Below are 13,754 nucleotides of genomic sequence, written 5' to 3'. Positions count from 1 at the left end.
TCATTCCCATGGTGATTTCTTGTAACTATACGGGAGAAGCCACGGGCGAAATGCTTATAATTAATATAGTATATACCTTAAAACCCTCATCGACAGGAATGAAAAAGGTATGGCGTCCATCAGCATTGAACACATCTTTCTTTTGTAGTTGGTTAACCTTCTGCCGGAATGACCTAGAAATTAAAAACAGTATAACACATTTAAGTATTTTACAATTGCCAAATGTAAAATACTTAAATGTGTTATACAATTAACAAATGTAAAAAGAACTTTTTTACATTTGTTAATTTCTTCTTCTTCTCTTTAGTCTTTAATTTTTTGTCTTTAAAATTGTAGATAATGTTTATTTATTAAAAAAAATTGCAGGGAACCAAGTATCAACTATGAACTATACAGAAATTAACGAAGAACATTTTCAATTATGTGATATAAATAATGTTCTTTTTTTCATATTTTTACCGTTTATACAATTTGGTTCCTTAGCGCTTAAAATAAAGATCATATATTTAAGTGTGTACAAACGAACGTTATGAGTGTCAAAGTATACTTTTTATATTTTACAACACTTATTACATAATTACATTAACTAAAACAACTGATACACATTGAAATCACATTAAAATTATAACTATTATGTACAATAAATATTACTATTCGTATTGTTAGCCGCAAACTCTTTGAACTCATTCTATTCACACATTCCTTTTTTAAACTGCAAGAGATAGAGTAAGCTGCCAGTTTCATTTGTACTAGATTAAAAATAGATTTATGTTATCATGGAGGTTGTAATATAACTGTATTCCTTATTATTTTTAATTTAAATAGAACACCATGTTGATTAGATATCCAGAGAATAAATAGAACATTTTAATATAAGCACCGTAAGCTTAATAATAGCGCTGAGTTTGATCAATCTGCTCAGTCGTAACTCCGCTTTTCCGCTCAGTTCAATGTTTTCCAAATTTAATATAAATATCCAATCTTATTCACGAATAAAATATTGCTGACGGATATATAGAGTACATTTTATAACAACAACGTTTTATAAATCACGTATTTATTTAATATCCAGATCCATCGGAATCCTTATTACGTAATAATATTATGAATTGGGCGAATGAAAGTTGGTGTTATCAATTATTGTTAAGCGGGCTAATTAGTAGGTTTATATTATGTTTAATAGGATTATAGATAGTATTAATTATCTATTTATGTAATCCTCCATTTTATTATGTGTATAAGTATAGTGACAAATGCCACAATGTGTCGTTTGAATTTCATAACGCAACATTATAATTGATATTTGTTTTATGTTATACGTACTAGGAAAAAATTATAATTTATCGCCGAGGAATTCGCGAGGGGACCTAGTTATTTTTATAAATAAAAACATGGAGTTGGTTAAAAATAAACATAATGCAATGTGAAATGAAAATTGCTAAGACACAATTTGCTTGGACTGAAGTCTGAGTCTAGAACTACTTGGAAAGGCATTTATTCAGAGCCTTGTTATTCAAAGCAGCAAATAGTTTTATCATTCAGTTCATCTAGTTGAAATACAAGTTTAAATTAGTTTACTGTATATTTTTAATGTGGAATTGCAACAAACGTCACATGCACATTGTACCTGGTTAAAGCTGGTTGAGTAAACTTCTATTTTGCTTGATTGCAACCCTAACTTAATGAAAGCAGTGAACGTAATCTTATGCAAGAGAAATTATTATCGATTTCAAGCAGCAATTTATCAATAGAATTCTTAAATCGATAGAATAGTGTGTTCTAGATCCGTTGCTCTAATATTATTATGTAATGATATTAACTAATTGACGAAGTAAAAAAAAAATAAACATTCTCATTTATCTTTTTTTACCCTATATCTTTGAATGTCGTCAATCCTTTGACAGAGATGTGAAGCCTCTGTAAACGCAGTTACGCCTTGCATAGGCGTAATGAGTATACGACACTGCAAATGTTCATGAGCTCACTGTCACTGTGTGAGGAGATTTGCAGCAGCGGACTGGCTACCGGCGTTGCTCTTCCTAGACTAGTATTAATATAGGTGATTCATAAAAAATATGTATTCATTCATATTCAAAACAGCTTTTAGAATTTCATAATATTCAAATTATAAAAATCCAAGTATAAAACCCGATTAAGACTAAAGCTATGATCGGAAAAGAAAGTTTAGTTTTCTGATGCTATTGAAAATAAGTTCAGCGATATTTTTCTGTAAGAATACAAAATCCGTATGAAATTACCTGAGACGATGTTGGCCAATATCGAATACGTCAGAATGTTCCAGAAACTGATATGCGTTAGGATTGTAAACAGGAGAGCCGATGGAGCTCGGCCCATGAGGGAGCAGAGGTTGCAGCACTTGGTCGATCACGTGGAGGACCTGGATAAAACAATTGGGTTTTCTAAATTAAATATTTTTTTTTTAATTCTAAAGGTAGTGGGATGTTCGACAGACGAGACAATATTGAGCGTATTACAACTGTAAACTTCTACATACACCTTTTATAAAATTTCACCAAATAATGAATCTTTTCTCTGACTAACAGAGTGAATGATAGTTACCAAAACTGTAAATATTATTCGAAGATTCGAGATTTTTCGAATGTAAAAATAGATTAGTCGGCGAGCTTTTTTACAACTTGATGGTGACAGGTACAGGTATAAATATAAAAAAAAACCTTAAAGGTACATATTTTTTTTTGGACCTGTTAACAAATGGGATAAAATTTTACATGTATATCGCAGAGGCGGATCTTGAGTCTGCAATAATACCTACAAACAATGTTTACACATTCCTCACGGGGGCAGAAAATTTCCCAGTTGAAAGTTCATACTCGTATGGAAGCAGTGCAATGTGCATATTAAGCATAATGAGCCTGTGTGAATCAATTTGAGTGTACTAAAGTAAGGCACAAAGCTAGTGCTATTTGTGCTTCTGCTGCAGCTGTAATTGCATAAGTTTGTTTATTACACTTCCTATCAAATTATTACTCTAGATTGTGTTGTGAACGTTTTTATACCAAAATAAACGATATTCTGATAAAATATTTTCAATTGAGAATAAAATCAAACACTATTAGCATAAATAATATAGTTTTAGGGCTCCGTACCCGACGGTTAAAACGGGACTTTATTAATAAGACTTGGCTGTCCGTCTGTTAGATATAACACGGAATTTTATTTAGACGGAACAGTACCTAGTGATAATATCACTCCCACCGTCACCATCGTACAATAGCATATTGATCTTTAAATGGGTGACACCTTCCCAACTCGTTACATGTCATTTTTCCTGGTACTAAAATAGATTCACTCAATAGTAATAATGTTACCCAAAAAATAAACAAGGAAGCACTGCTCCTTAAAAAGTCCCTAATGTGTACGCATTGAATTTGCGAGCTTTATGAAATTATTATTCCTATTCTAGCCCATCACATATACATTAAGTAGAACACAAGTATTTATATATGAGAAGTATTTCTTATAAACATACGTATCATAACTATACAAGGCACTTGAAATAATGGAATGAAACTGTATCTATGTTAGCGTTGAACTGGAAAATGGATCGACAGTATCTAATAATCATAATGCATTTATCGGTAACCAGTACATATCTACGGTACCGGTAAAAGAATAGTATGAATACCTCCATAGGTCAGTTTACAATATCATTAAAGCTTATCAATGATATTTGAAATTAATTCAAAATCGTTAATAATTAACATATTGCTAACCATGTTCATAAACCTTTTTTTTTATGTCACAGTCGGCAATGGAGCTGGTGGGACGCCTGATGGTAAGCGCTACCACCGCCCATGAACATTTGTAGAGGCGTAAAGTCGATTACAGACCTTACCTTAATATAATAAGACCAAATCTACCCATATTTTAGAGATTGAGCAGCTTTCGTCACTAATATTACTTTAAAGTATCTTCGGTCTTCGTACGAACAAAATTTGGCAACAGTGTCAAATTTCTACAAAGACTAGACAGCTATGCAGGAAATATTAGAGTGCAGCCTTTATTACTTCTTCTGACAAATATTCGGTACAGTTCTCGGTGGCTTTTAAAAATATTATTTTCTGTGCTGGTATAAATTTATAAGTTCATAACCAAAGTCAGTGTAAGTGTTTGACTAACATTATATATGGCATGCATGACACATATTATACATAAATAAAAAATTATCCCTAAAAGCAATATTTTCCTTTGTATGAACAATATGAAAATAGTCTTTGCCCCGACCTATTATGTACCTAAAACATGTTTGTACAAAAATAAATCGTCTGTATTATTTTTCTGTTACTATGTAACATTTATTTATTTACCTCACACACTACACCAAATTTATTGTATTAGTTTAGCCAGCGCAAAGGCAAAGGGTGGCTAAAAGTCTTCCGTATTTCCTTTATGCTCAGAGCATGATAAAAATATATTCAAAGAATAAAAATAATTTCAATGAGAATAACGACGGCACAGACCTTTTTTAGAACAATAAACATCGTAAAGTACGATTAAGCGTCTAAATCCACTACGTACCGGCTTCACAAAAATTACGGTCGCTGGGATTCCCATGACAGTCGGATTAGTCTTTTAAGCCTTGCTATATATTATCATCTCGATGCGAAAACGCAATAAAATGTTATAAGTTTCACCTGTAATGATCTGCGGTTACAGTGCACATAAATGAGTATGACATTGAACCGAAATAATTAATTTATTGGTAGAAAATGAGCAAATATAAAGTTTTCGAGAAAGACTAATACCGTAGTTCTGATAACTTCTACTAATCAACTTTATTAAACGTTCTATTAAACTTTGGAGAAGTTTTATTTAACTGCAAAGTGCAGTTAAATATTGCATAACGATGAATAAGAAAAATAATAGAGGAAATCTGGAGTTTTCGGATTGAATTTCATTTCAATCACTTGCAAAGTAAATGCACGTAACTCTATACACGAAGTTATAAAAGATCTATAACATAGGCTGGTATGTAATATGGCGGAGACCGTTACCTGTCGTTTGCCGTTCCTATTCGTGGCTTGATATGATCTCGAGACGTCGACTTTTGCGTTATTGACGTAAATATCATCATGCTGTGTGTCCCGCCGTCTCGTCACAAACAGCGGAGGGTTGCCATCCAGCTCAGAGGATATCGAATAATCCAAATTCGTCAGCGTCGTCGCCAAGTTTGCTGGGGAAAAGTAGTAACAGTTAGAAATTTTGAAATTAATCAGGGTGATAAATATTTTTAAGATTTTTCGCTTAAGTTTACATGAGATCGCATATAGTGTTAGAGCCAGCAATCCATTTTTTGTGACATCTGTTTTGTATTTTACTTGAAACTTCGAGTCCTACGAAAGCCTATTCTACAGTTAAATACGGAGTTATTAAAAGTACATAATATATTGGGGTTATATATTTAGTTGAAATGGCTGAAGCCCTGCGGGCGATTAGTATCTATATATAGTCATTGCATAGAGCATTATCTGATGATCATCTGTCGCTTTACATAGTTGTAAGTTGTATTATGTGTTGTTACTTTCCAAACGTCGTAAAGGTGTAAAATTGTATAACTGAAATCAATTTACATCGCATAAATGATTTTCGTGAACATTTATTTTTAGAATAGAATTTAAGAATTTACGAAATAGGTCTTTTCTGAACCTTTTTATTCCTTCGTTAATATGTAGAGGTCTAGCTTAGAAAGGTTTAATTAGGAAAGATATTGGGAAATATGATCCGGAACACAAAATACTTAAAGAGCAGTAAACACTTGACCGTAATAAATGGTCAGATGCGTGATTAGTACTGTAATTATGATCTCGCTTGTTGATATAACTAGAAGCTCGTCCCGGTTCCGCCGGATATTAAGATTCCTGTTTTATACCAAGGGAGCTTCAGCATACCCTGTCTGCATACCAAGTTTCATCAAAATCCGTTCAGTAGTTTCAGCGTAATTGACGGACGAACATCCAAACATTCAGATTTATAATATAAGTGTGATTTCCACATTTATTAATAATAATTAATTAACAATGAATCAAATTACACTTACATATGTGATAGAGAACTAAAGAATCATCCTTTTCTCCGTAGTACTTTTGGAAGGCTGCATTGGTGGGGGCAAATAGCGTCATCTGCCGATACTGCAGGCTCATGTTCGCTACCACATTCCGCTCCAGTAGTGCCAGGAACTGAAAGAGATATACATTATCAATACAGTTGCTTCACAAAATGAAGACAGCATTTTTGTATAACAGTGAAATGTTTAGTATAAGATTTTTGGACAAATTCGAGCCATTATCAATTTGCTCTCTGGAACCATACAATAAAGTTTGTCGTTTTGTGGTATTACCACTTTATTTGTTTACCTATATTAAAATTATTATAGAAACTACCCATTTTCCATATTATGACTAACTGAAAAAATAACAGTGTGTTGAAATAAAATTGCAAAAAATTTAATAGTGTAAATTAGTAACACGCGAAAAAAGGATAAATTGATCTTTGTAAATCACGGTGATTTTGCCGTTGTTTGGTTTGGAGGGAGGCGTTTGTTGCAAGTGAAAATGTGTTTTATGATCTGCTTTATCTGCTCTATGGTAAAACAATCGAAGTTACTCTATACGAATATAACTGATAACGTGATACTATATGGGCTAACTTCATGTATAGATAGCTATAAGGTGGACCGAATCTTTGGGGAAATTATAGGAAATGAGATATTCGTTCACTTTACCTATAACAATACATTCGAGTCGTATTTAATAAGCTGTTGTGTGACGTCGATCTTTTGAATAATAGATTAGAAGTTAATTAGCCTAATCGAAGCAGACATTTATTATCCCAGTTTCATTAGGTAGCGTAAGATCTTATAAGTTACTTACAACTGATAATAAATAAATAACTTTTTTTTATAATTCTTGTTTGAAATAATTTAAGAAATCCAAGAAATTTTGCAATAATGTTATCGTATTTCACTGCAATTTCTTTTGTTCTTCATTACGAAAAATTAGAAATTTGTAGTATTTGATTATTTTATTGTCTCCATTATTTTTTTCATCTGCTTTTCTACAACACTACAGTTGCTTCAATATTTATTTAATTAATAACTTTTGGATAAGATTGTCAAATTAGCTATTAGCCAAAAGCTTTCAATTGGTTAGTTAAAATTTTGCAAGATTATAAGATAAATTAATAATTATAACTTTTACAAAATATCTACGAAGTCATTATTATTCTTCTATAATCGTAGCTCTCGCATTACGGTCAGTAAAACTTCTCATAAAATCAACACACGACAGCAGTCACCGATAACATGGCCGTGTGTGAAACAACCTCATATTACACAATTTTATATTTTGCAAACTAATGAATGAATTCATATTAACGTCCAGTAAAATGTTTATAAGCATTTTGTGTTTAATAAAACTTTATGTAACATACAATTTTATAATCTCACTGAGTCACGCCCACTTCACGTTTAATAAACACTATAATGTCTCATGCTATTTGAGTAAAATAATCATATTAAATATTGGATTGTACTAACATTGTTATAAAATTGAACTATTGTATGCAGTTTAACAATGAAACTTGTATCCAAATATTTTAGTCAGTACACGGCAGGTATTCCACTGACAAATTCGCAATTAAAGTTAAATTATTATGATACGTTGAGTTAGCGTCCGCACTAGCCAACAATATTTCAATACCCCAGGGCTACTTTAAAATTCATCGCAGTTTATAGTCAGTCTATTAAAAACCTCATTAATAATGGGAGAAGCGCGGTTCTGCGCATCCTGCTTTTTGTTGACGGCTATCTTGGAATTATTATGCAGTCAATTTAAACATTAATAGGAATTCAAAGGAATTCCTGAGGAATGACATTACGTTGTGTTAAAAATGTGCTTGTAAGATTTATTTATAGTTTTCTCTTAATTAAACTTTATCATAGTGTGATAATTAACGAACTCACTGCTCTATAAAATAAAACCGCTAAAAGTGGAAAAAATATTCCAGGAGATCATATAATTTAATTACCAGACAGTATCAAGCGATGTTTTTTCTCCAAATGTAAAACCTAATTAAAAAAAAATCGACATATTTAATGGATATTATTAAACAAAATTTGAAGATCTAAGTCTCAAATTTTCCATTAACAGTAGCATTATCTTCCGGAACTCGTAAAAATGTCCAATTTATTGTTTCTCGTTACAGATTATAGCTTACCTCCAGGATTCAAACAATTTATTTGACAAGCGTTATGATGTATTGTACTAAATATAAAAGAAATAGGAAAAATAAACGAACTATGAGCAAAATAATACAGAAAAAGCCCTGCAAGATTTTGCTATCCATTATTCGTATTCAAAGCAGATCGCTTTTAGATTTTGATGTATTTCCAACGTGTGCCCATATTGGGCTTAGATCGGGCTTGAGGCAATTCGATTTAAGCCCTTGCGAATAGCAAGAGCGTTTGCTAGTACAAATACGGTCAAAAGGCTGAATAAATTATTTTCGTTAACGCTTCTGAAGAATATAATGTAAGTATTAGATACAATAAAACTCTTTTGTGTTTTAATAAAATATGTGTTCAAGAAAGAATATATACGCATCTAAAAATTAATGAATTGTGACCGTAAACTTTACTTTAAGTATCGTTTTTATAATATTTTAATATCATCGCGATTATATTACTGGATGCAGTACAAAGGAACAAAATAAATGAAATGCAATATTGATTATTGTAACCCAAAAATGAGTTTAAGCAGTAAACCGAATAATTGTGATACAAACGGGACCAGACTATAAATTGTGAAGATTTGGCAACGGAAAATGGGGCGTGGGTTGTGGAAACAAGGGAAATGGAGTAAGGCCTGTATCGACGGCGACGACGCGGCGCCGGCTGGCCAGACGGCGGTGTTTGGTTAGATCCAATGCAATCTGTGTCTGAGTTGATCTCGCATCATCATTGTTTGAGAATATTCAACGTTTGGAACTATTGACTAATTTGCGTAATTTGGTAAATTTGTTTTTTCTAAGCGAAACGAACGGGCTTTTTTATAGATGAATCGTTTATTACACGACTGCGAGTGTATGTAAGTATGTATGTATTTTTCTTCGGCACGCCGGATGGCTTGGATGGCGGATGGCTTGGCCGGATTTTTATGTAAGTGGAGCCAATAGATTCGTCTTAGTCGTGAGAGTTACACTGGGTACACGAAAATCAAAAAGAAGTACATGAAATTCAAAAATCAGAATTTTTGGCGCCAAAAGTCATTTAAAAAGGATATCGAGTTTGGTATACATATGTTTTATTGGAGTTTGGAATAGAAAATGCTTTCTGTCCTTCCAGTTCTTCGTTTAATTTAACAAAATGGCAGATATTGTTGCATTCCATCTTTCTTTAATAATTAATTAAATATCGTATTGAATGAAAATTTTAATTAACTAACAGGAAAATTTTATAAATTAAAATGTGCGATCGATCGATCGAGATGAATCGAATTTTTTACAGTTTATTAACGCTTCACCCATGGGAATAAGGAACTTTAATTATCATTATTCATTTTTATAATTTTAGAGCTGTTTTTATTAAAAACCATTTAAGTTCTTTTTTACAATTATGAATCAAATAATTTACTAAAAAGATTAAATATATCAAGTCAAGTGCATTAAACTGAAAGACGTATTATTAACTTAGAATTTCTTACTCCGAGTATAGTGCATTGAAATTATTATACAACTATTGTATATAAATGAAAATGCATATTCTTCATGGCAGTTCGTTTCCTAAAACAAAAACAACGCTTTTCTTTCTCATTTCAGACCGAGGATCAGTAATAAATATTACAGTGGACAAAAATCAAAACACAACATCTATTCGTAGAAAGAAGTTTGTATATTTTATTGTTCTTTATTCAAATATAATCTGATAGGAAGGACTCATTGGTGTCAAGATGGCATTGAACAATGTCCACAAACCCTTTGTTATATGTGGTTATTCATAAAAATAATCTATGCATGACTGATCACGTTAATCGATAGCTATATTTTTGTATCCTTGTACTGGGGAAACGTAGGGACTTTCGATAAGGGAACATAAACAGCTACGTAACATGTGGCAGGGCCATGAAAACCGCAAATGGCCTACCGCTCCACGAACAATACCTTTGAATAAGGCGGCGCTTAACAACTGTCGTCTTTATACAAAACGTGATGTTTCTTTGTAGTTGGAGTATACCTACATATTACTAACATCCAACTAATATAAAAATAAGAATGTATGGATGTCGGTTACGCTTTCACGCACAAACGCCTGTTGGGATCTGTATGAAATTTAGTAGAGACATTATACGCGAGTGAAGCCGCTAGTTCCGGCTAGTATACAATAAATGAATAAATACAATCTTGTATAATACAAGTTGATGTATCCTTTAAATAAACAAATTATTTACGTTGTGTTTCCATAATGATTCATAACATAAATAGTATGTTGATTTTGTAAATGAAAAGTTAACTGTTTTAAGATATTATCTTTAAAAGCAATATGAGAAATTGAATTATGAAATGATGTAATTATTGATGTTGATTATATGCATATATTTTTTTATTCATTGCATGATATTAAACTAATAATATATAAAAAAAATAACTAAACCCCAAACCTTCTTCGATTTGCCAAAACTAGGCCAAATATAAATGGCGGTCCACAGATAGCACTAGCTTTCAAATAAAAAATAATCACCGTAATAATAATAGGTTTTCTAGTCTCAGTTCGGTAACAAAACCGAGAAAAAAGATACAGTCGAATTCAAAATCGGTTAAAAATGATGATATCGCTAACTATAGTTAGAAATTACGAACTACAAAAAAGCATGCAGTTTTATATCGTGAAAGTTATTGTTCTATCACAATGGCCGTTAATATCTCTTTCACTTTTTATAACTATTCAATTAAATCGCTTTCAACTTACGCAACCTCAAAGGTAACTTGTAATTATAAAATAATAGAATCCGAACAAAGGGCAATCTATTAGATTCCTAGTTCCCTGTCAATTAAGTTCTTTGAATAATAGGAACGAGCGTAAATGTCACTACAGCCGGGACGAAAGGATAATCGAATGCAGATGCTTCGCTCTTCTTGACTTGTTTTATTTGCTAGTTAATCTTGGAGTTAAATTAATTTACTCGATAAACCCACGAACGAGCTCTCAGTTAAATGAAACAAGTGATGCGCGTGCCTGAACTATTTCTGCTTGTTGAAATGGTTTTTTAATGTGATTAAATGTATACGGGTGCTCGAAGTGATTCGAAAATCTCAGAATCTCTCAAAAGTAAAGATTTTTAATTATTTCGTTCGAAACATTAATTTAAAACAATTGTATTTTTGTCAACATTTTAAATAAGTATTGAATATATGCTTATGTAACCGAAGTTTTTCTTTTCTATAAGTAACCATTAAGCTCATGTGAAACATTAACTTTGAAAACAATAACAATATTTCAAATAATAATAATAATAAGGACAGTATACAAAAATGACACATTATAAATGCGTGCACACATTGATACGTTCCGAGGTGTGAAAAGGATAAAACATGTGTCAAAGTACTAAGCAAGTATTAGCTGGTATTGTTACATAGTTGAACAAAACTGTAATTTCAAACAGGCATTTTAACGCTATGCTTCCCCATTTGATGATAAAATCAGTGCGCACCCCAATGTTGTACTTTTCAATTCCTCGCTTGCTTTTGTTGACAGTTTAATTCTAACGTTAAACTACATTGTTATACCCTAATCTTGATAACAATGCTTTTATAAATCGACCGCCCGAAAGATGCCTAAGTGTTAATCTGATTTAAACATTTGAATGCACCCAGCGGGAGGTAGCGGCAATATTTTACCATACATTTATAGTTCGAGTTTTAAATCATTTAAATTTTTGTATACATGTTGAATTCTGTTTAAACGTCCCATACTTTTGAATATAATTTATATTTATTCTTCACTTCAAAAACGCGTCACCTTGGCTTTAACATCTGGAGTAATCGATATTTGTCGAGAGAGGAAAACGATAATTCAATAACAAATTTATCTTTATTTCCTTGCGTATGGACTCAGTCAATAAAAAAACGTGTTTTCTAGAAACTAAATTACGACTACTATCTGAACTTGATAGCTCCTCCTCTCTAAATACCTACCTCCTTATTAAATACCTATCTACTACCGGCTTGACTCTTAAAATACTTAAAAAATATTTTTTCATAAAATATGTACATCGTAAAAAACGAACATTTAAAAAATTCACGTATTGACGTGATTCATACTCATGAAGTTTTAACACATTCGAGTGAAAATGCTGAAAGTATTTTGCCTTTTAGATATGTATTTTAAAGATAATAAATTTACATATACTCAAGCATTAATATTTAATAACACGATTGGAATTCTTTGCTGTTAAATAATTCGTTTCATAATTTTATTATTGGAATTGATGTTACTCCCTCCTCTCATTCTTGGCCACGGATGAAATGAAAAAAGGACTTTCAATATCAAAATATTTGAACACAAAATAGAAATACCAAGATAAAACGGAATGATAAAAAATTTATGAAATTTCGACTGCAGGATTTTTTTTTGTCATAAATAATGTTATATAGTAATTGCATTTAAATTTTATGTAATAAATTTTTCGCAAAATGTTTTAATGTAGATAGTGTAATTGTCAGTCATTAAAGGTAACTTTTTGTAACCAATCCTAAGTAGTAAAACCTGAACAACCTATTCTTAACAACATAAAACAATTATTAGACCGGTAAAGTCCTGTTAACATCGAAGCGAGACGATCATGAAATAATCAGAAAATCGTCAAAAGAAGAAGTGTTTATTTTAACTATGTGCTTTTTATTTTCTTTATTTTTTTGTATACATAATGTGAATGCTGCTACGTGCCATACCACCTGTTCCTTAGTAACTATGGTTGATGATCAAACCATGGATTCTTCCGCATTTAGTCATTCGTGTCGATGCAAAGAATAACTTTCATGAACTTCAATATTTCATTCGGTATATATTCCATAAATATGGCTTCTTATCACAACGGCTTACGACTCACATGAGTAATGGTTCACAGTTATTTGAATAATTGAGTTTAATTGTTAAATGGACAACCTAGCTATGTGTTTATTAGAAAAGTATCGTAACAGACAACTTACGTTAATACAATAATTTTTATCAATTCAAATGAGTTAAACGTGACAAAGAAAGCAATAGCATAATCGATAAAGTGTACACAATTTACAGATTGTTACAAATTTACCTTATACAATAAAATCAAAGGTATTCAAGTGAAAGGATGCAAGCTTCGGGAAGGCGGGTCATATTTACAAGCAAATATGCGCTCGGAGTCAGATGTACGAATGTAGATACATTCCTTACCGTTTCTAGCTCACAATCGCATCCAAGACTTCCATGTGAAAAATCTTCAACGTGTAGAATTTGTAATAAGAACAACATTGTAATAGATATTGTGCATAAATACTCACTAATTGTATATATCCCTGCAGTCTGAGTCCAGTGTATATGTTATCGGCAATCTACGTAATTTAATATGTGTTCTGACTAATCCGTCAAAATTGCAACATAGAAACTAAATTTCCCAATGCAGTTAATTGTTGTTTATAACACTTTTGAAACAGCTTATAAAACAACATTAATTACAATGAAT

At 31.7% G+C, this 13,754-nt stretch overlaps 1 protein-coding gene across 5 annotated transcripts in view; it reads right to left on the bottom strand.

Annotated features, from left to right (window-relative positions):
- The window catches only part of LOC119838311 (fasciclin-1), a 59,381-nt gene that overhangs the window by 19,403 nt on the left and 26,224 nt on the right, over positions 1 to 13,754 (bottom strand). For all 5 annotated transcript variants that reach the window (XM_038364186.1, XM_038364188.1, XM_038364187.1 and 2 more), the window contains exons 2-5: positions 6,080 to 6,218; positions 5,037 to 5,215; positions 2,259 to 2,398; positions 77 to 173 (exon numbers count right to left, since the gene is read on the bottom strand). In XM_038364186.1, the coding sequence (XP_038220114.1) occupies positions 77 to 173; positions 2,259 to 2,398; positions 5,037 to 5,215; positions 6,080 to 6,218 (555 nt within the window). The remainder of the gene's footprint in view (positions 1 to 76; positions 174 to 2,258; positions 2,399 to 5,036; positions 5,216 to 6,079; positions 6,219 to 13,754) is intronic.

The sequence above is a fragment of the Zerene cesonia genome, unplaced genomic scaffold (genome assembly GCF_012273895.1).
Source record: "Zerene cesonia ecotype Mississippi unplaced genomic scaffold, Zerene_cesonia_1.1 Zces_u002, whole genome shotgun sequence".
Taxonomy (NCBI): Eukaryota; Metazoa; Arthropoda; class Insecta; order Lepidoptera; family Pieridae; genus Zerene; species Zerene cesonia.
This window is presented reverse-complemented; position numbering and strand designations above follow the sequence as displayed.